Source organism: Vombatus ursinus, unplaced genomic scaffold (genome assembly GCF_900497805.2).
Source record: "Vombatus ursinus unplaced genomic scaffold, bare-nosed wombat genome assembly UNPS02008996.1, whole genome shotgun sequence".
NCBI lineage: Eukaryota > Metazoa > Chordata > Mammalia > Diprotodontia > Vombatidae > Vombatus > Vombatus ursinus.
The window spans coordinates 11,153,960-11,175,131 of record NW_020948774.1 but is presented as its reverse complement, the minus strand read 5'-3'; the positions used below and the strand labels follow the sequence as shown (position 1 = coordinate 11,175,131).

Here is a 21,172-nt window from a genome sequence, read left to right as displayed (position 1 = left end):
TATCCTTTCCAAGGTTGCCAATAACCTCTTGCTAAATCCAATAGCCTTTTCTTAGTCTTTACCTCTTGCCCACCTCTTTACATTAAAAAACCCCAAAATTTTATTTGTCACTTCTTTCCCCAAATAGTCCTTCCATTAAACTGCTCTTTCCTGGTTTCCTTTCTCAGTCTCTTTTTCTGGACTATTATGTCACCCTTTAAGTGTGGATGTACTCTATTGTTCTTTTATGGATTTATCTATACACACTCTCTCTTGGTCATCTGGGTTCAGGTCTTCCAAATCTACATATGCAACACACACACACACACACACACACACACACATCTCCTAAGCTTCAGGGTCAAATTAATAGCTTGTCTCCTGGATAGACATCTAAAACTCAACATGTCCCAAATAATTTTTCCCAAAAAACCTACCCTTCTTCCTAACTTTATTATTTCTCTTAAGGATACCACTCTGTTTTATATCTCAAACCCATTTAGTTACCAAGCCTTATTGATTTTATCTTTGGAAATTTTTTTTCAGATCTGTCCCCTTCTTTCCATTTCCATGGCCAGCCACCTATCCTGGTTCAGGTTCTTATCATCTCTAGCATGCATTACTGAATGCAATTTTCAATGTTTTTTTTTTTAATCATCAAATTTTCCCCCACTATCCCTCCCCCTCTCACAGTCATACAATACCCACGTGATATCTTTAAAGAAAAAAAAACAAAAAGAAAATCAGCAAAGCTAATCAATACATTGAAAAAGTCTGAAAATATGTGCAATGTATCACTCTTTATATAAGGACATGTCTAAAATGAAACTCATCTTTCCACCCAAAGTCTTCCCTCTTCCGAAATTCCCTATTATTGTTGAGGATGTCAACACCTTCCCAGTCAACCAGCCTCAAAACTGACATATTGTCTCTGACTCCTCACTCCATCTCATTTCTTATATCCAATCAGTTATTGAGTTTGTTTTAACCTTCTTAACATCTCTCAGATAGGCCTCCTTCTCTCCTTTGACACTGCAAACACCCTGGTACAGGCCCTTATCACCTCATGCCTGGACTATTGCAATAGCCTGCTGCTTGTTAGTCAGTCCTGCCTCAAGTCTTTCTCCACTCTGTATTTGTTGTTATTGTTCAGTAGTTTCTAACTTTTTTTGACCCTGTGGACCATAGCATGCCAAGACCTTCTGTCCTCTATTACCTCCCAAAGTCTGTCCAACCTCATATTTATTGGTTTCATGATACTATCTATTCATCCTATCCTCTTCTGTCCCCTTCTCCTTTTGCATTCAATCTTCACCAGCATCAGAATCTTTTCTAGTGAGTCCTGTCTTCTCATTATCTGGGCAAAGTATTTAAGCTTCAGCTTCAGTATTTGTCTTTTCCAAAGAATTGCTGTTGTTCAGTCATTTTAGTCATGTCTGACTCTTTGTGACCCCATTTGGGGTTTTCTTGGCAAGGATACTGGAGTGGCTTGCCATTTCCTTCTCCAGCTCATTTTACAGGGTTATATGACTTGCCGAGAGTCACGTAGATAGTATCTGAGGCTGAATTTGTACTCATGAGGATGAGTCTTCTTGATTCCAAGACCAGTGCTCCATCCTCTGCACCATCTAGATGCCTCTTCTAATGAACAGTCCGAGTTAATTTCTTTTAGTATTGATTGATTTGATCTCTTTGCTGTCCAAGGAACTCTCAAAAGTCCTCCAGCACCACCATTCAAAAATGTTGCTTCTGTGGTGTTCAGCTTTCATTATTTTCTATCTCCCCACTCTTGTCTGTCTCAAATATAAACTCCTGTTTTTTTTTTTTAAAGCCCTTCATGACCTGCCCCCTTCCTACCTTTCTGGTCTTCATCATACTCCCTTCCACATACTCTAAGATCTAGTGATACTGGCTTCTTTGCTGTTACTGGCATAGCACATGCCATCTCTGACTGGGAATTTTCACCGGCTGTCTCTCATGCCTGGAACTTTCTCCCTCTTCATTTCTACCTCCTGACTTCCCTGGCTTCCTTCAAGCCTCAGTAAGTCCCACCTTCTGCAAGAAGCCTTTTCTACTTTTGCTTACTCTTAGCTTCTTCCCTTTGAGATTATGCCCCATTTATCGATGGTGCAGTGGACAGTGCTGGGCCTGGAGTCAAGGAGACCTGAGTTCAAATCTAGCCTCAGACATTTACTAGCTGTATGACTCTGGGCAAGTCCCTTAACCCTGTTTGCCTCAGTTTGCTCATCTGTAAAATGAGCTAGAGAAGGAAACAGCAAACCATTCTAGTATCTTTGCCAAGAAAACCCCAAATAGGGTCATAAAGAGTCTGCTATGACTGAAATGACTGAACAACAACAAATATTTTATTCATGTATAGTTATTTGCATGTTATCTTCCCCATTAGCCCACTGGTCATCAGGTCAGAGAAAAACTTCTGAGATAAAAATAGAAGAACTTTATATTCCAATAGTCATTGCCATCCTCTAATTTATATTCTCTTTGAATTAAGAACAATATCTAGAAAAAAGCAGAACTGAATTATTAACAAAATAATAAGAACATATTAACAAAAGGATACAGAAACTTAGAATTTAAACCTCTACCATTTCAGACAGAAAAGGGAGGAGATAAATTACCAGCCAGCTGGATTTCCTCAGAAAAGACTAATCTCTTACCTTACCAGCAGGATTTTCATACGATTAGTAGAGTTATGACCAAAACCTTCTAGCAGCTCAATGCTTACCATGTTTTCCATTCAAGGCGTCCTCCTTCACTCCTCTGTTCTGTGGCTGCTATTCTTTTTCCCAATGAAGAGATATTCAAACTTCCCTGGTCTCATGATCCCATCCCCATCTAGTCCAAAACTATAACACTCAATCATGTCTCTTCTCTGGTTGGGAAGATTACGTAGTCTTCTTGTGACACTGGACTACATTTCTCAAGATCCTAGTGGATCTTATGAAGATCCCAAGATCCTCAATGTCCAAAGGCTTAGACTTCAAATCCAACTGGGACCCCTCAATGAGTCAAATTAAAGTGACTGAAAACTACTAAATTCTACTCACCTGGGCAGATGTGCTGTGAAGCTTCTGTAGTCCATTCTCAAGTCTTTCTATTTTACATGTCAGCTCTTTGTCATTCTTGACCATCAGATTCTGATAGAGTCTGATCTGCCCCAGGAAGGATTTGGGTGTGGTGTAATTATAGCACCGTTCATTACTCAGGTAAGATTGGGACATTTGGTTGACACTTGTGTGTACATAAGCCATGAATTTACTAATAGATTCCTTTACTGCTGGCTAAAATAAAAGAGAAGATTATAAAAGAGTTCCCCATAACATAAACCCAGATTGCTTCCTCTTCCCAATTCTCTATGGTTCCCAAAGACTTGTGAATTGACTTCCACTACATTCTAGGCAAAGTAGATCCTTATGCTGATAGTATGGGTTGTCACCCCAGAAATTCTGGGGAAGAGCCTGCTGTCTAGAACCAATAAAAAGCTCCCCTCAAAGGTGGTAAAGTTTTTAAAGAATGCCAGCTTGGCTTTCTTTCCCCACACTTACATCAATGTTCTCCATGTTTTGTAAGAAGCGCAGGCCAACTGACTCAAGTGCCTGCTGAGGCCACTCATGAAACCAATCAATGGCTGTGCAGTTCACGATGGCTGGAAATTTCCTGCTGCACACTCTTAGCTTGTTCCCCACAGGGGAGAAGCAAAGAGTAACCTGAGAATTTAGAAGTAAGTGTCAGAGAATGAAGAAGGAACAAGGGAAATACTAAGCCTCTTTATCTCTTGTTTGGTCATGAACTATCCATACAGCTGATGGGTAATTTCTTCTAAACTTCACTGACATTCATACAGTATCACCCTTTACATGTATCTAAATCTTATATCCATTTTGAGCTTATCTTGGTGGAAGTTAATTTTCTTTGTCTTTTTATTTTCCTTATTGCTTTTAGGCTGAGGAAGGCCATTTTAAGCATCAAGATAGGCACCTATTAAGTATTAAGCAGTGCAATCTTTGTGAAATGTTCTTTGTTGAATCTGCATAACTTTTTATTTGGGGACAATTGTGATTTTTGCCTGCACATGCAAGATTTTCTTAAATCTTGACTCATTGACTATTTTGAGGTTCTTTCCTGTATGGCACTGGGTAAACAAGTGAAAGGACAATGATTTTTTTCATGTATAATATATTTATTTCTCAGTTCATTACATGAAAGATCTTGGACCTCAGTGGACTTAGCATTATTGGTCCCATGGCTCTGTAAGAATGCCAAATACAAGATGTCCCCTACAACCCAACAACACCAAAGCAGAGAGAGAGAGGGGGAGAGAGAGGGGGGGAGAGAGAGAGAGAGAGAGAGAGAGAGAGAGAGAGAGAGAGAGAGAGAGAGAGAGAGAGAGAAGTCAACAACATGAATCCTAATATCACCATAGGAAAACTGAGATAGGCCAACCACTGGTGGCCTTGCCATGGTGCCAATCTTCTGCTAGGCAGTCAATTTTAACCAAATTAAGGTGAGTTAATAAAAGAAAAAGCAGAAGCCAGCTAGTGTTTTCCTTTGGGAGAACATGAGGTTCTTTCCTGTATGGCACTGGGAAAGCAAATGAAAGGAAAATACTTATACCTCCCTGGGACCCCAGAGAACCATTCTGGATTGGAGACATGGACAATGTGTTCAAAACAAACCCCAGCTGGGATTGGAGTCCAGGGGGGTTTAGCAGTCAGCCAGTCCAGCTTCAATGTCCCAAGGAATGAAGAAAAGCCTACAGAAGCTGAGACATGGACTCATTCAATAACTATGTTGTACTTGGAAGTGAACTTTATAGGAATAATGCTATACAAAAACTCTATTACATTTAATTCCACTCAGAGGACAGTCTCTACTCTCAAGGAGTGCCCAGTCTAATTGGGGAGACAATATGCAAACAACTAAATATAAGAAAGATACGTAAAAGATAAATTGAAGATGATCTCAGAGAAAAGGCACTAGAATTAAGGGGGAATGGGAAAGGCAGAATGTGGGATTTTAGCTAAGACTTGAAGAAAGTCAGAGAGGCCAAGAGGTGGAAATAAGGAGGAACAAAGTTTTAGGCATCTGTACTTGTGCTTATGGTGAAGTTACTGGGCCAATACACTCACTGACAATCAACAAAGATAACTGTACCTAGAACTGCACCCAAGTTAGTTCTCCCAAGTCATATCTAGTTTCTAATTCTTGTGGGACAGAAAATTCTTTACCTTCAGTTGCCGTTGGACCCTTTCTATGAAGAACTTCCAGCAATTCTCTCTGCTGTCAAACAACCCCCGGCTCTTGACTTCATTTCTCATGTTACTTATGATGTTTTCAACTTCATCATCAGAGTATAGATCTGGAATCTCTCCTGGGAAGAAACAGATCACAGTTTTAAAGGTTTTGACTCATTCCCCAACAGCTATGTTCAGAGGCAGAGAAGACATTCTTTTCCATGGCAATGAGCAGATCATTTGATTTCAGGCTTAAACTCCAGATGCATTTCTCTTGTTGAAGATATGAACTAGAAATCACATCTTCCTATGATACTAGTAACATAGGAATGCTATATGACTCTATGGACAAACTTATTTATAGTTTCAATCTTGTCCTAAAGGAAAACACTAGACTATCAGAATGTTCACTCCTTGGGACTGGATGTCCTCTTGTTAATCCAAGACATTTTCTAGCTTATTACTTTTGCCTTTGCTCCACCATCCAAATAGGATTATTAAAGGCCATGCCTGTGAGGAGCTGAGGCTGTATATTGCCTGGGGACTTGTGTCTTCATCTTTATTCTTGCCATTTTCTGCCCCACCTACCACCTCTTAGAATTATAATGAAACCACCACAAGATCGTTCCTTCAAAGGATGTTAGTTGACTGTTCTATCTTTGTGGGTTTCCCAGATCATAGTTCCCTTCCATGGCCACTACTAGTCTATATGTTTTATTTTCCCCATTAGAATTTAAGGTCCCTGAGGGCAGGAATTGTCTCATTTTTGCATTTGTATCCCTAGCACTTAATATAGTGCTTTACAGGGAACATAGTAGCAAGTGCTTAATCATCTTTTCATCTATCCATTCATGCAGATTTCATTTATTCAACAAATAATTATCCCCCTATACTTTTTTTTTTTTTGGCAGCTAGGCAATAAGGTTAAATGACTTGCTCAGGGTCACATATTTAGTAAGTGTCAAGTGTTTGAGGCTTCCTGACTCCAGAGCTGGTGCTATATCCACTGCACCACCTAGCTGCCCCCACATCAGTCATGTTTTAAAGAAGAATTAGAACCAATAAGAGAAACCATAAGAAAGAAGAAAAAAACAAAACAGAAGGAAAAAAAAGAGCAAATAGTATGCTTCAATCTGTATTCAGACTCCATAGTTCTTTCTCTGGATGTGGATAGCATTTTCCATCATGAAGATGTCTTAGATTCTTGCATTGCTGAGAAGAGCTAAGTCTATCAAAGTTAGTCATCACACAATGTGGCTGTTACTGTGCACAACATTCTCCTGGTTCTGCTCACGTTACTCAGCATCATTTCATACAAGTCTTTCCAGGTTTTTCTGAAGTCTGCTTGCTCATTATTTGTTACAGCACAATAATATTCCATTACATTCATATACCACAACTTATTTGGCCATTCTCCAATTGATGGGCATCCCTTCAATTTCTAATTCTTTGTCACCACAGAAAGAGCTGCTATAAATATTTTTGTACATGTGGGTCCTTTTCCCATTTGTATGGTCCCTTTGGGATATAGCCCTAGAAGTGGTATTACTGGGTCAAAGGGCATGCACACTTTTATAGCCCTTTGGGCATAACTCCAAACTGCTTTCCAAAATGGCAGGATCAGTTTACAACTCCACCAACAATGCATTAGTGTTCCAATTTTCCCACATCTTCTCCAATATTTATCATTGTCCTGTTTTGTCATGTTAGCCAATCTGATAGGTGTGATGTGGCACTTCAGAGTTGTTTTGATTTTCATTTCTCTAATCAATAGTGATTTAGAGTATTTTTTCATATGACTATAGATAGCTTTAATTTTTTCATTCAAAAACTGCCTGTTCATATCCTTTGACCATTTATCAATTGGGGAATGACTTGTATTCTTATAAATTTGACTTAATTCTCTATATATTTTAGAAATAAGACCCTTATCAAAGACACTGGTTGTAAAAATTCTTTCCCAGTTTTCTGCTTCCCTCCTAATCTTGGTTACATTGCCTTTGTTTGTGCAAAAATTTTTCAATTTAATGTAATCAGAATTATCCATTTTGCATTTCATAATATTCTCTATCTCTTGTTTGGTCATAAATTCTTCTGTTCTCCATAAATCTGACAGGTAAACTATTCCTTGCTCTTCCAGTTTGCTTATAGTATCAGCCAAAGCAGCAAAAATTAAGAGCAAAACAGGTCATTGGAAATTTTTTTGCAACAAGTTTCTCTGATAAAGGTCTCATTTCCAAGATATCTGAGGAAGTGATTAGAATATCTAAGAGTAATATCAATTTTCCAATACATAAATTTTGGTCAAAGAATAAGAACAGGTAGTTTTCAAGGGAAGAAATCAAAGCTATCATCAATCACATTTAAAAAATGCTCTAAACCACTAATAATTAGCAAAATGCAAAGTACAGCACACTTACTAGACTGGCAAAAATGACAAATGTTGGAGGATAAACAGACACACTAAGCATACAGTTGGTGGTGCTGTCCAACTATTCTGGAAAGCAGTTTGGAACCATAACTAGAAAGTTATTAAACTCTGCATATCCTTTGACCCAGTTATCTGACTAGCAGGCTCATATCCTAAAGAAATCAAAGAAAGAAGAAAAGTATCTATATGTACAAAATTATTTATAATAGTTCTTTTTTGTGGTAGTCAATAATTAGAAACTAAAGGGATGTACTCCTATTGGGGGATATTTAAACAAACTATGATATTTAAATGTCATAGAATTTTATTGTGCTATAAGAAATGATGAAAAGCACAGCTTCAGAGTAAAAGACCTATATAAATGGATACAGAGCAAAGTGAATAGAATTAGGAGAACAATTTATGCAATAACAATAATATCATAAATAAAAACAACTTAGACTTTAGAACTCTGGTCAATGCAATCATAAATTGGGATTTCAAAAGAAAGAAAATGAAACATTCTATTCATTTCCTGACAGAGAAGTGATTAACTTAAAATGCAGAAAGAAACATAGATTTTCAGATATAGCCAATGTCATAATTTGTTTTGCTGGCCTATGAAGCTATATATTGAGGGATGTTAAAAAAATGTTCAGTGGAGGTGGAGAGTAGTGAGAGGGAGAGATTAATTGAAAATACTTATTATTTGACATAAAAATAATAAACTATTAAAAAATAAAAAAGAACAGGTTATAGCATTTTCGTGACAGTTTCAGGCAGATTTGTATTGCTCAAGTCCCTATCTTCTCTCTGAAGAATCTCTGTCTACTTTTCTTTACTAGCTATGCTTTCTGAATACAGAAGAGCAAAACACACAGACATGCAGAATGTCAACAAAACAAGGATTGAACAAAATTGAAAAAAGATTTCCAATTTTCTGCCTTTTAGCCAGGAAATATCCTAGAGTTTCAAACGAGCCTTAAGATCGGCTAGTCCAACCTCATCATTTTACTGATAAAGATACTAAAGCCCAGAGAGACAGTGATTTGCATAAGGTCACAGCACCAGTAAGTAGTGTAACTGGGACTTTAACCCAAGGCTTTGGAGGCAAGATATATGACTCTTACCCTCTAATAACATCTTGTAACTTGTAACTCCACCAATCCAAAGCACAGGTCTAGTATTTAATTCTTCTGTTCTATTAATTCCTATTAATTCTCCTAGTCCATGTCCAAGGGTCCATGTCCTTACTAATTTACATCTGAGATATGTGTAACCACTTGCCATCTCCATCTTTACTTTTTTCCGTCTTTCCCACACAAAGGCTTACTAGTAAGGTGCAATGAAAGGTGGCCAAAAGATCTATTTCCCTGAGACTTGACTGGCATTCAGTTTAATTTTTTTTGTAGCTTGTTCCCTGCTTGGGGAACTCCAAATTAACTTCAGTCCCCTATTGTGATTCTCTGACTTTTACTTCCAGAGTGATTATTTCCTTTGTTTCCAAGGGCATAGGAGGAAAAAGCCTCTCAGAAGAAAACATTCTTGGGGTAAAGAATTCTCTTGTATATATATCTTGTCAAAGAATTATAGGATCTCAGAATTGGAAAAGAGCTTGGAGGCGATCTCATCTGACCTGTATGTGAACAAGAAACTCACAAAGTGATTATCTATATTTTGCTTAAAGTCTTTCAATCAGGAGAACATGCTACTTCCTAAGACAACCTATTTCTCTTTTAAACAGTTCTGATCATCATTTCTTTTTATATTGAGCACAATCTGTCCTACTGCACTTGCTACTCATTCTTTCTAGTTTGCCTCTAGGGCCAAATGGAGCAAATTGAATCAACTTCTTTCACATGATAAGCCTTTCAAAAGACACTGCCCACAGATGAACAGTGTGGAGTTAAGACAATGGAGAAATAATTAAGTTTTCTTACCAGATGCTAACAGGTCATTGATGAGGACAAGGAACCTTTCATCAGCAATTTGGGCATCTGTCATGAGAAACACAGTGCTTACATTCTTTACTCCAGCTTTTAGGCACTGGTTGGCCAGGTCCATCTGTGGAGACAGCCATGAAGAACACTAAGAAATGGTGGGTTTCTGCTTTATATTCCTGTTTATATCAGTGGGAAATTTTTCAAGATGCCAGTAGGTAGCAAGAAGAAACTGCTCATTTTGATATGGCCAATGTGGAAATTTGTTTTGCTTGATGCTGTATATTTGTTAGATAGATTTGTTTTTCTTTCTTTTTTTTTTCAGGTATTAAGAATAGGGAGTATAAAGGAGAGAAAAACCAATTTTTGTTGATTGAAAAAAAACCCCAAATTTTATTTTAGAAATAAGCTGCTTGGCACTGTACTTCTGTGCAGTAAAAAGTTCACTCCTATTTGGCCCATCACACTGCAGTTATAAGAATGTCATAGTCCTCACTTCCATTTGAAGAATACTAACTGAATTAGACAGGACTATTCATTTTTAGGTACTGCAGTTGCTCTCATTGCTGTATAAGCCTTTGGGACCCTTGCTCCTTGACCTCCCATAGAAGTGACAGCTTTCCAAAGCATGGGGGTGCTTCCCCGGTCATTGAAAGCATTCATTACAATAACTGGTCATCAAAATTCCACCCCATCCCCCATCCCAGGATCAAAGAAATTCCTCTTGTCTTTTGTTCTCACTTTCACTGGTTAAAATTTTTGCTTTTCTTTAAAGACCAGTTCAAGAGCCACCTCATACATGAGGTCTTTCCTCCAGTTAGTTAGTGCTTCCCCAGCAACATTTCCCTCCCAACCTCCCTTTCTTTCTTTCTCCCTCCCTCACTCCCCCTTTCCTCTCTCCCTTCCTTTCTTCCTTCTTTCTTTTCTTTCCTTCCTTCCTTCCTATACATATATATGGGTATATATGTATAATACATACATACATGTATGTACGTGTGTATGATGTCCAGTTTCTACCAATAAAAGCTCTTTGAGGGTAGGGATTATTTCACTTTTTGTCCTTGCATCCTTGATACCTGGGACATAATAGGCACTTAATGCTTGTTGATTCACAGAGGAAACATATTGTTAAGACTACAGGTTGAGGAACTGTGTTTATGTGCTAGAAATACCTTGCTTTCCTGTGATTCCTGGCATGGGAAATGCTATTTGCTCAAAAGGTCTTTGTTGAGATGATGTATAAAATATCTGAAGTTTTAGCTAGTCTAAGTGACTATAGGAGCTAGGAAGTTGAGCTTTGGATAAATATAACATTAATCAATATTGCTTCCTTTAACTGGATCTTCCCTCCCCTAAAGACTCAGGTATATCTGTTCCTTCACTGTTCATTTTCTTTTTTGCTCTAGATAGAAACTTTTCTTAGTGGTTTCACTTCCCTACACTACAGCTGACTTTCTACCCTTTACGAATCACCAGAGTCATCTTTTGGAATCTCAGATTAAGCTTATAGATAATTTCTGTAGTATATTACTTTTTTTGAACCTTTGGAAGCACTGATACCTGAGTTATTGAGAAAAGTCACATTAAAGGGAAACGTGGAATATAAAGGAAAATTATTGAAAGAAGAGTAGTAATGTCTTATGAAGTATAACAAAAAGTAGGGAACTAGAAAAAAAATGTAGACTATAAAGGCTAGGGATTGGATCTATGATTGCACTGATATAAGGAATTATCAGATAAGGAAGTTTATTCTATCAGTACAGATTGGCCCCTTCACTGAAACTTGAGAGTCTTAGAGAGTTGCTTAAAGCACTGAGAAATTAATTGACTTGACCAGGGTCTCACAATCAGTGTGTGTCAGGGGTGGTACTTGAATTCTGATACTTGGGTTCAACCTTGGTTCTAAGGCCATGTCTCTGTCCATTACTTTACACTGCCTTTTGCTACAGAATACAGACATTTTAAAATTAGATATTCGGAGCAAAGGGAGATGGTAGGAAGAAGAGATGTCTATGCTCCTCCTTGCTTGACTTTGCTCTTACCTTAAGATCAGAAATAGAATAACCTCTTCTTAGAGTGATCTGGAAAACATCCATGGAGCTAATGAAAGCTGCAAGTCTTGTCAGACTCTGTTTGCCGCTTCCACCTACTCCAACCAGCAAAGCATTTCCCCTTGGGGATTCTAGGAGGCGATTGATACGGCAACTAAAGAGAAGTACCAAAAAAACAAACAAACCAAAAACTCCTTAATTTACCTTTTTTAAATTTTTAAAAATTTTTAAAAGATTTTATTTTTCTTCTACATATTGCTAAATGTTGAGATATATAAGAGATGGAGATAACCAGGGCCCAATGACCTAAGAACTTATCTGATTTAAAACTCATTGATTTTTTTTAAAGTCAGTTGAGAAACAGTGGGAAGAGCACTGGCCTGAAAGTCATGAGTCATTGAAGCTGAATTTCAAGTCCGCCAATAATTCAATTTAATTCAACAAATACTTACTAAGTATCAACTATGTGTAAGGCACTGAGCCGAGGATTTAAGGACAAAATACAAATAATATCTGCCCTCAAGGAATTTACATTCTTGGGGGAGGAGGAGATACATTATATAAACAGGTAAATAAATACAAGATAATTTGAGAAGAGAGGACCAACAACCGGGGGATCAGAAAAGGTAGAATAGGAGATGACATCCACTTTGAGCTTTGAAGGAAACTGAGACATATACAACAAACATGAACTTCGACAGTCTTCCAGTGATAGTGGAGGATAGAAGGGCCTGGTATGCTATGGTCCATGGGGTCACAAAAAGTTGGACACCACTGAATGACTGAACAACAACAACAAAGGCTCTATGTGGTGGAAGTAAAGAAGTGCATTCCAGGCATCAGGGATAGCATATCCAAAGACAGGAGGAAGAAGAAATGATAAGCTCAGGGTATGGCAAGGAGGTCAGCTTGACTGGAATATATAGAGTTCCTGAAAGGGATCAATGTAAATTACATCTGAAAAATAGACAGGAGATTGAGCATGAACTACCATTTGTATTGTATCAAAAAGGCAACAGAGAACTGAAGATTCCAGTTGTTTTCCTTTTTGTTTTTATTTTTCCTACTAGTAGGAGGAAGAGCCAATCTTGGATTGGATTTTAATATCTAAGTTCAAAATTTGATTTAATAGTGAACAAATCTATTGCATTGTGTGCTGATATTTGTGGAAAAGTGAACCTATTTATCAATTTTAGGATTTGCTTTGTTGTCTCTTGTAGGTAGCAGGTCCTCACTGGGATACCCTTTATCCATTTGGTGTACTACTATTCATCTACTACCAATAATATGAATTGTGTTTCGTAGAGTCAGAGATGGGGCTGGGGATTAAGTGACCTAATCAGCTCTACCTCAAACAAGATATCTGGGACAACAGGAGTTCTATCTTTGGTGCTCCCAAGGAATGGCACTAGAAGTTGCTTCTTATGAATTGCCAAGGGTTTTTCCCTAGGAGCCCTGGCTGACTTGGCTCTTTGCCATTTTTTTTTCCATTTCCTGGCTTCTGTTTTCTGGGCTTCAAAGCATTTCTTCACCTATTTCCTCAGTCATGAGGTACACTAGATACCACCCCCTATACTACAACTGGGGATATCAGTACTGTCCTCAGAAATGATATGGGCATGTTCAATGGCTTTCATTTCCTTGTGAGTGAAAACTCTTTGATTTTTACTCGTGTCCTTGTAGATAAGGATGCCCTACTTGAAGGACTCTAACTATTTGAATATGTCCTCCATGATCTCTTCTCGATGACTGGAAGATCCAGGCTACAAAAGCTCTGTATTACTGACATCAACTCTTCTCTCTGCAGACACTGAGTCCTAATCCCTCAGTGTTTAGAAACTCCATGGGGGAAATTAATGTAGGATAATTAAATACAGGCATATTAACTAGCTGTGTGACATTGGGAATATCACTTCACCTCTCTCTGAGCTTCTATTTCCTCCTTTGTAAAAAATTAGAGTTGGACTAATTTCTAAGTTCCTTGCTAGCATAAATCATTGATGATTTCAAATTTATAAAATGGGCATATACTAATTTTTTTCCTTCCCTCCATCTCTGTTCATTTATTCTTAGTTTATTTTTATTTTTTAAATGAATTTTTATTGACTTTTCATCATTTAAATTTCTCCCAGTATCTGTTCCATTTCCACTTCCTAGGGAATCATCCTATGTGAAAAAGAATATTTTTAAGGGAAAAAAAGAAAAAGTCAGGAAGAAGAGAAAAAACCTGATCAATACAGCAGAAAAGTCTAAAAAATTATGCAATGTTTCATATCGATATAATTTCTACCTCTGCAAAAAATCAGAGAAGATGTCTTTTCATATCTCTTCTTCAGGAGTCATGCTGAATTCCTTGTAATTCTGCAACATCTACTTTTTTATATTTTTAAAAACATTTACTTTTTGAAATGTTTTTATTGACGTATTTTTATATCATTGTTATTTTCCCCAATATAATTTCCTATCCCATGCCCAAAGTGCATATATAAAATAGAATTTAAAGAGAAAAAAATGGAAGTGATGAGGAAAAAATCGGCATAGTTGATCAATACCTCAAAAAAGTCCGAAAATATATGCAGTGCACAACACTTGTGGACCTTCCAACTTTGTAAAGGGAATGTCCTCTCATACTTTTCTTTTGAGCCATACTTGTTCTTTATAATTTTGCAACATTCACTTTTAATTTTTTTGTGATTTTCTTTCTGTTTACATTGTTGTAGTCATTGTATATTGCTTTCCTGGATTTGCTGACTTCCTCAGCATCAGTTCATGTAGAATTATTCATGCTTCTCTGTATTTATCACATTCATAATTTCTTACAGCACAGTAATATTTCGTTACATTTATGTAACACAATTTGTTTAGCCATTGCTCAATTGATGAGCATCTGCTTTGTTTTCAATTCTTTGCTACCACAAAAAGTGTTGCTGTAAATATTTTATAGCATCTTTCTTCTTATCAATGGCTTCTTTGGTGTATAATACTAGTAATGAAATCTCTGGGTCAAAGGGTATTAATTTTTTAGTCATTTTATTTGTGTAATTCCAAACTACTTTCCAAAATGATTAACCCAAGCCACGGTACCACCAAAGATGTACCAGTGATTCTGTTCCCCCCCACATATATGTATGTGTATATATATATATGTATGTATGTATGTATGTATGTATATATACAAACACATTTTACACATTTGAATTTTTTTGGTCACCTTTGTTAGTGTGCAGTGCCTGAGATGAAACCTAGGATTATTTTGATTTGAATTTGTCTTATTTGTGATTTGGAGTATTTTATGTGGTTGTTAATAATTTGCAATTCTTCTTTTGAGTTGTCCACATCTTGTAAGCACTTGGTGTGTATATACATACATATGTATTGGATACCAAGCCCTTGTAAAAGAAATTTAATACAATTTTTTCACCCATTTAACTGTTTCCCTTCTTATAGTAAGTCCATTAATTTTGTTTGTACAAAAGCTTTTCAGTTTCTTTTAACCCAAATTATTTATTTCACCTATAGTAATTGCCTCTACCATTGTGTGGTTAAGAATAAATGCCCATGGGGGCAGTTAGGTGGCACCGTGGATAGAGCACTGGCCCTGGAATCAGGAGGACCTGAGGTTAAATCTGGTCTCAGACACTTAACACTTACTAGCTGTGTGACCCTGGGCAAATCGCTTCATCCTATTGTCTAGCCAAAAAAAAAAAAAAAAAAAAAAAGAAAGAATACATGCCCTGTACAATGTTGCCTTAAGTCATGGTCAGTTTTTTGTATTTGAGTGAACTGAATCACCTTAGTGAGGATGGGATTGGGCAGAGCTTGAGGTAAGTGGTTAAAAAAAGGAATTGGAATGGTTCTCTTATCTAAGTATAGTCATAGAAAAGGGAGCGGACAAAAAGCTTCTTAGACCTATACCCTCTATGTGGCCACAGATACTAAGTGAAGCTAGAGAGAAAATGCCTCATAGGCATTGCCACTTTCACTTACCACTTCTCTTTTGAACTTACCAATTACTAACCAAAGAGAAAAAGTGAGCAGAAGAGGTAATCCTGTTGCTGGTTATCAGAATCTAGGTTTCTCCCTCTGGTATGCCAGGGGAAGTTATAGTATAGTTTCTGTTTACTGGCAGGTAAAGGAGTGGCTCAGAAATTCAGCCTTAGGGAAACCCTATTAACCAGTCATCTGGGAATTCCTGTCAACCAAGTATTTGTATGGATTTCATGTATTGCTTTGCCCCCAGAACAAGGAAAGACAGATATCTACTAGTTGAATCTTCATTGGCATCTCTTTGTCTATGGGAATGGGAGAAAATCTAGAGACTCACCAGAGTCAGGTATGATCCCCTGGGTACAAGGTCCATGGGTACAGATTATAATAGTAAGTCATCTGTCCTGAGAACCAACTGCCCTACTACCATGTGTATGAATTTCATGTTCCCCGTTCCATTCCCCACCCTTCCTCCCAATTCCTACCTCTTGTATTGGGATAGGGGCTGGATTGTGATTCCATTGGTGTAGGGAACTCCCAGACGAGGAGACTCCCTGTACCAATGAATATCAGCAACTTAGGTTAAGTGACTCCCAGGGTCACAAAGCTAGTATGTGTCAGAGGTAGAATTTGAACCTAAGTCTTCCCAGCTTTAAGGTGGGCTTTCCCCATGACATACTGTCTTTCTTTGCTCTGGGAACCATATTCAATTAATACTATTCCTGCTTCTGGAAAAATCATCCATCAACCTCTATGACTTCCCATATTCCCATGACTTCCCAGATTAAAACACTCTTCCTTGGCTACAAATTCTTTATATTTATTGGTTCTATCATTAGAATGTAATATTCTTTGTATATCTGAATTAATGCTTAGAATAATATTTTGCACATAATAAAAACTTTTTATTCATGCATTCATAATTTTTTTTCTTTTGTTAATTCCATTCTACTTTGTATCAAATGTAGGTATCCCTCCATTAGATTGTAAACTCCTTGTGGCAGAGATTGTGCCATTTCTGCCTTTCAGTCCACAGCATAAATGCTGTGTCTCAGTCTTTTGCATTTAATAGACACTTGTTGAAATGAGGTAGAGGAAAGCAGAAGGCAAATGAAGGGGAAGAAAGGAAGGGAGTTTTTGAACAGAATATATCCACTAATAAGTAAGGGACTAGAATGAAAATCACTAAAACGAGAATGGAGTGCTTTATTTTTCCCCCATGTTAAGCACTAATGTTGGAGCAACTTATCAAACTCCACACAGCACTGTTCATGGGAGAAGTTTGGCTGTTAAGACCAAAAACTGAGCAAGCAATGGACACGAATAGCAATCAGTGTCCTTAAAACTGCAGAGAGTTTTCTCAACAGGTTGCCATTGAGACTTTAGGGCCTGCATGTACAAAGCAATGTCTGAGGTATAAGGAACCTTAGAGATCATATAACCTAACTCCATTTCACAGGTAAGGAAACTGAGGTCCAGAAATAATAACAATAGCAATAACAATAATAACACATTTTAAATATAATGCTCTAAAGTTTGCAAGCACTTTACATACATGATATCATTTTATCTTCATAACATTCTGAAGTAGGTACTAGGTACTATAGATGGTATTATCTTCATTTGATAGATGAACAAACTGAGACTCAGAGAAATTAAGGAACTTGCTCAAAGGCACACAGCTATTGTAAGAGGCAGGATTTGAACTCACTAATAAGAATTGGAGCAATGATTTTAACTTTTGATTCAAAATCAAGAATTCTCTTAACTATATTACATGAATAAATTGTGGGATAGGTGACTCAATGGATAGAGTGCTGGGCCTGGAGTCAACCACTCCAATATCTTTGCCAAGAAAATCCCATGGACAGTATGGTACATGGGGCCATGAAGAGTCAGACATGACTGAATGAACAACAACAACAATAATTAGACCTACTATAGTAGGTCTGATTAGTATATAGTTTATAATATATAGTATATAGTTATATATACTACATATACTATATCTATATCTTTCTATATAATATAGTTTATAGTATATAGTACATAGTTTAGTCTCCTAAACTCCAGTTGCACTGTCAAAATGGCTATAGAGTATTGTATTCTGAATGTCCCATAAGAATATGAAACTCATCTTGTCCAAAAGGGAACTCTTATCTTCTCTCTTAAACCTGTCTCTCCTCTAACCTCTTCTATTTCTTTAAGGGCAACCATCATCATCATAGACATTCAGTTTCCCAACTTCAGTCATTGTTGACTTTCTCTCTCTCTCTCACCTTGCCATATCCAATGTCCAAGTTTTGTTGATTTTGCTTCCACAGTTTCTTTCACATCTATGCCCTTCTCTTCACTTACACAGACAGGCTGGTGAACCCTGAATTGCCCAGTGTGGGAGGAGACAGAGAAGCTTTGAGATCCAGCCTCCAAGGAAACCATCATGACAGAGGAGATAGAAAGTGAACAATAGTAGAATATAAAGAAGGAAAAACACTGAAATTTTCAATGATTTCTTCTTCAGGAAGAAGAAAACTCAGATCTTAAACATAAGAAGAGAAATCAACAGGAAAAATAGCCACAACAGAAGGAAATATGACCTCCAGATCCAGAAGTTCAGCCATTTTTGAATAAATACTGCAAAATGAAGACAAATGATACAAGATTTGACTAGAGAGGACCCTGTGGAATTTAAAAACATGTAACCACAACATGCTGTTCCTGAGTATTTTAAAAGACAAATGAGAATTATGAGAGCAGAATTTATGGCCTGCACAAGAAAAATATGCGCATAATAGAAAAATGCAGTCTGCAATGGTAAGCTTCACCAAAGAAACAAAAGAAAAAACAATAGATTGGGAATGGAAATAAAGAGAAATGAAGGACAATCTGGAAGAAGAGGAACAAAAAACCCCCAATAACATTAAAAGAAAATATGCTCACTATCTAAGCAATTCATACTGATATCAAAGACAGGATGTGTAGAAACAATCTAAGGGTCATAGGTCTCCCAGAAGAATATGACATGACACAAAACCTTAATACCATAATGAAAGAAATAATAGAAGAGAACTGCAGGGAACTTCTGCAAATAAATGAAATACAATTCAAAGAATTCACAAATAGTGATCAGTAGAAATACCTTCAAGTACAAAGGAAAAGACATTAGAATAACACAAACCTATTTTGCACCTAGTAGAAAAATGGGAGGGGATGGAATAAAGTGTTCCAAAGAGCAATGGAGCTTAGAATACAGCTCAGCATGACCTATTCTCCACATCTAAGCTTAACCAGTCATGATAAAAGATGAACATTCACTAATAAAGAAGCATTTGAAACATTTCTTAGAAAAAAACAACTAATAAGATTATTTGTATCTCAAACTCCACAAACAATACAAAAAGCTAATAAAAGCAGCAACTGAGGATAGTAACACAATAGAGTAACAGCAGGGGGACCAGTAAGAGACTTCTTCCTACATGTACACAAGGAGATAGAGTGGAAGGCGAAATTGGGTGGAGATAACAGTGAAGTGATGAAAAAGAGGCATTACAGACACAGCCTGGCATCACTCTGCCTATAGGTAAATCAATTTTTTTATGGGGTTGGAGAGACTACATTACAACATAGGAGGGTACATGCAAAGCAAGGAGGGGAACAAGGGGATAGAGAAGAATATCTGATGTGCTGGGGTCAAACAGTTTAGGGGGGAGTCGGTGAGGAGGGGGAAGAAAGGATTGAAATGGGGGGAAAGGAAAAAGGCCTTACTTTGGTGGTGGGAGTGGATTCCACTGATGAATTTCTTATTAATGAAGAGAGATGGTCTGTGAAGGGAGATGGAAACCTTACATTGGGTGTGGTCTAGGGGTGGTGCTTGAAAAGCACCTACAACCCACTACTATAGGAGGGGGAGAGTTGGAACCCCTGAAGGCAACTGGCACTTGAGGGAGTGGAAAAGCTTGGGTCCAAGGAGGAGATTTTCAGGTAAATGGGAAAAATAAAAAGTAATGAAGGGAGGGTATAGGTCCGTAGTGGGCTGCATAATTAGGGATGTGGTGAGGGAACAGCTTTGCCATGGGGCAGTATCTTCTCTGATACATGCAAAAATTAGCATTATTCTGAGAGTGAAACAAAATGGAAAAGGGGAATCTATGGGACAAGGTAGACAAAGCAGTGGTAGAAACTGAGTAGAAAGGGGAGCCTAGAATGGATACCTTGAAAATTTTTATTATATGAAGAATATAGAGAAAAGAGACCAGATGATTATATAGATCATGAATCAAAGATAAGGGTCTGGAGTAGATATAGAGAGAAGAGAATAATGAAAAGAGTGAGAGTTTTCAGAGCAGAAAAATGAAATTTAAGAAGCTAATAAACAGGACAAGTTTTACAGAACTTGATAAAATAATAACAATTTTCATTCAAAAAATAAAAGATCTCGACTATCAAGAAAAAATATGAAAAAAATAAGGATGGGGTAATAGCACTTCCAGATCTCAAACTATATTATAAAGGAGCAAGTCATCAAAATCATCTGATATTGGTTAGAGAATAAAGAGAGAGCAATGGAAGAGATTAGACAAAGGAAAAAACAGAAATAATATTTTCTGGCTCAATGAACCAATGTTTGATAAACTGGAAAACATTAATTACCTGGGAAAATTTGTTTGATAAAAACTGTTAGGAAAACTAGAAAGCAGTCTGGCAGAAATTAGGCTTAGAACAATACCTTATGCCATATTCTACAATACAGTCTCAATGGATATGGAACCTTAATATTAAAGATCATACTATAAAAAGCTTAAGAGAAACAGATCATATACTTCTCACAGCTATGGGTAAGAAATATATTCTTAAACAAGCAAGAGATTAAGGCAATTCCAAAAGAAAACTTTGATTACTTGAAATTGAAAAGCTTTTGCACAGATGACATTAATGTATTTAGAATAAGAATGGAGGTACTTAATTAGGAAAAAAAATCTTAGAATAAATTTCTCTTATAATGGTTTGGTATCCAAGAAATACAACCAATTAATAAATATATGTATGAATAATACCCATCCCCCAACAAACACATGGCCAAAGGTTATGAACAAAGAGTTTTCAAAAGAATTATAAAATATTCACAACCACATGAAAAAATGTTCATTAATAAAAGAAATGCAATGCAAATTTAGGAGGAAAATGATGGTCATTTCTAACATCATGTCAGGATGGTAGAAAGAATACTTTTTGGCAAGGAGATTTTCAGCACTCCTCAAATCATATCATATTGAAGGGGAAAGAGATGTTTACTCATATAAGGTTGGCCCTGACTAGGGTAACAAAAAAAAAGAGGTGGAAGAAAAGCATCTTCAAAAAGTTTTTAATTCTAGTGGAACTTCCCTTGTGAATCTCTAGCTAAATTCAGGAAACTGAAAGGAGGAACATGGATTGATGGGAGAAAAAGAGCAATAGCTCTTGGTGAAATAATAATATACTACTACTTTAATATTACTATACTACAACTACTACTACTACTACTACTACTACTACTACTACTACTACTACTAC

The 21,172-nt window shown here is 37.0% G+C and overlaps 1 protein-coding gene across 1 annotated transcript in view; it reads right to left on the bottom strand.

Moving 5' to 3' along the window:
• The window catches only part of DNAH9 (dynein axonemal heavy chain 9), a 466,635-nt gene that overhangs the window by 163,279 nt on the left and 282,184 nt on the right, over window positions 1-21,172 (bottom strand). The window contains exons 45-49 of the mRNA XM_027850079.1: window positions 11,627-11,789; window positions 9,585-9,708; window positions 5,229-5,371; window positions 3,546-3,707; window positions 3,048-3,281 (exon numbers count right to left, since the gene is read on the bottom strand). Of these exons, the coding sequence (XP_027705880.1) occupies window positions 3,048-3,281; window positions 3,546-3,707; window positions 5,229-5,371; window positions 9,585-9,708; window positions 11,627-11,789 (826 nt within the window). The remainder of the gene's footprint in view (window positions 1-3,047; window positions 3,282-3,545; window positions 3,708-5,228; window positions 5,372-9,584; window positions 9,709-11,626; window positions 11,790-21,172) is intronic.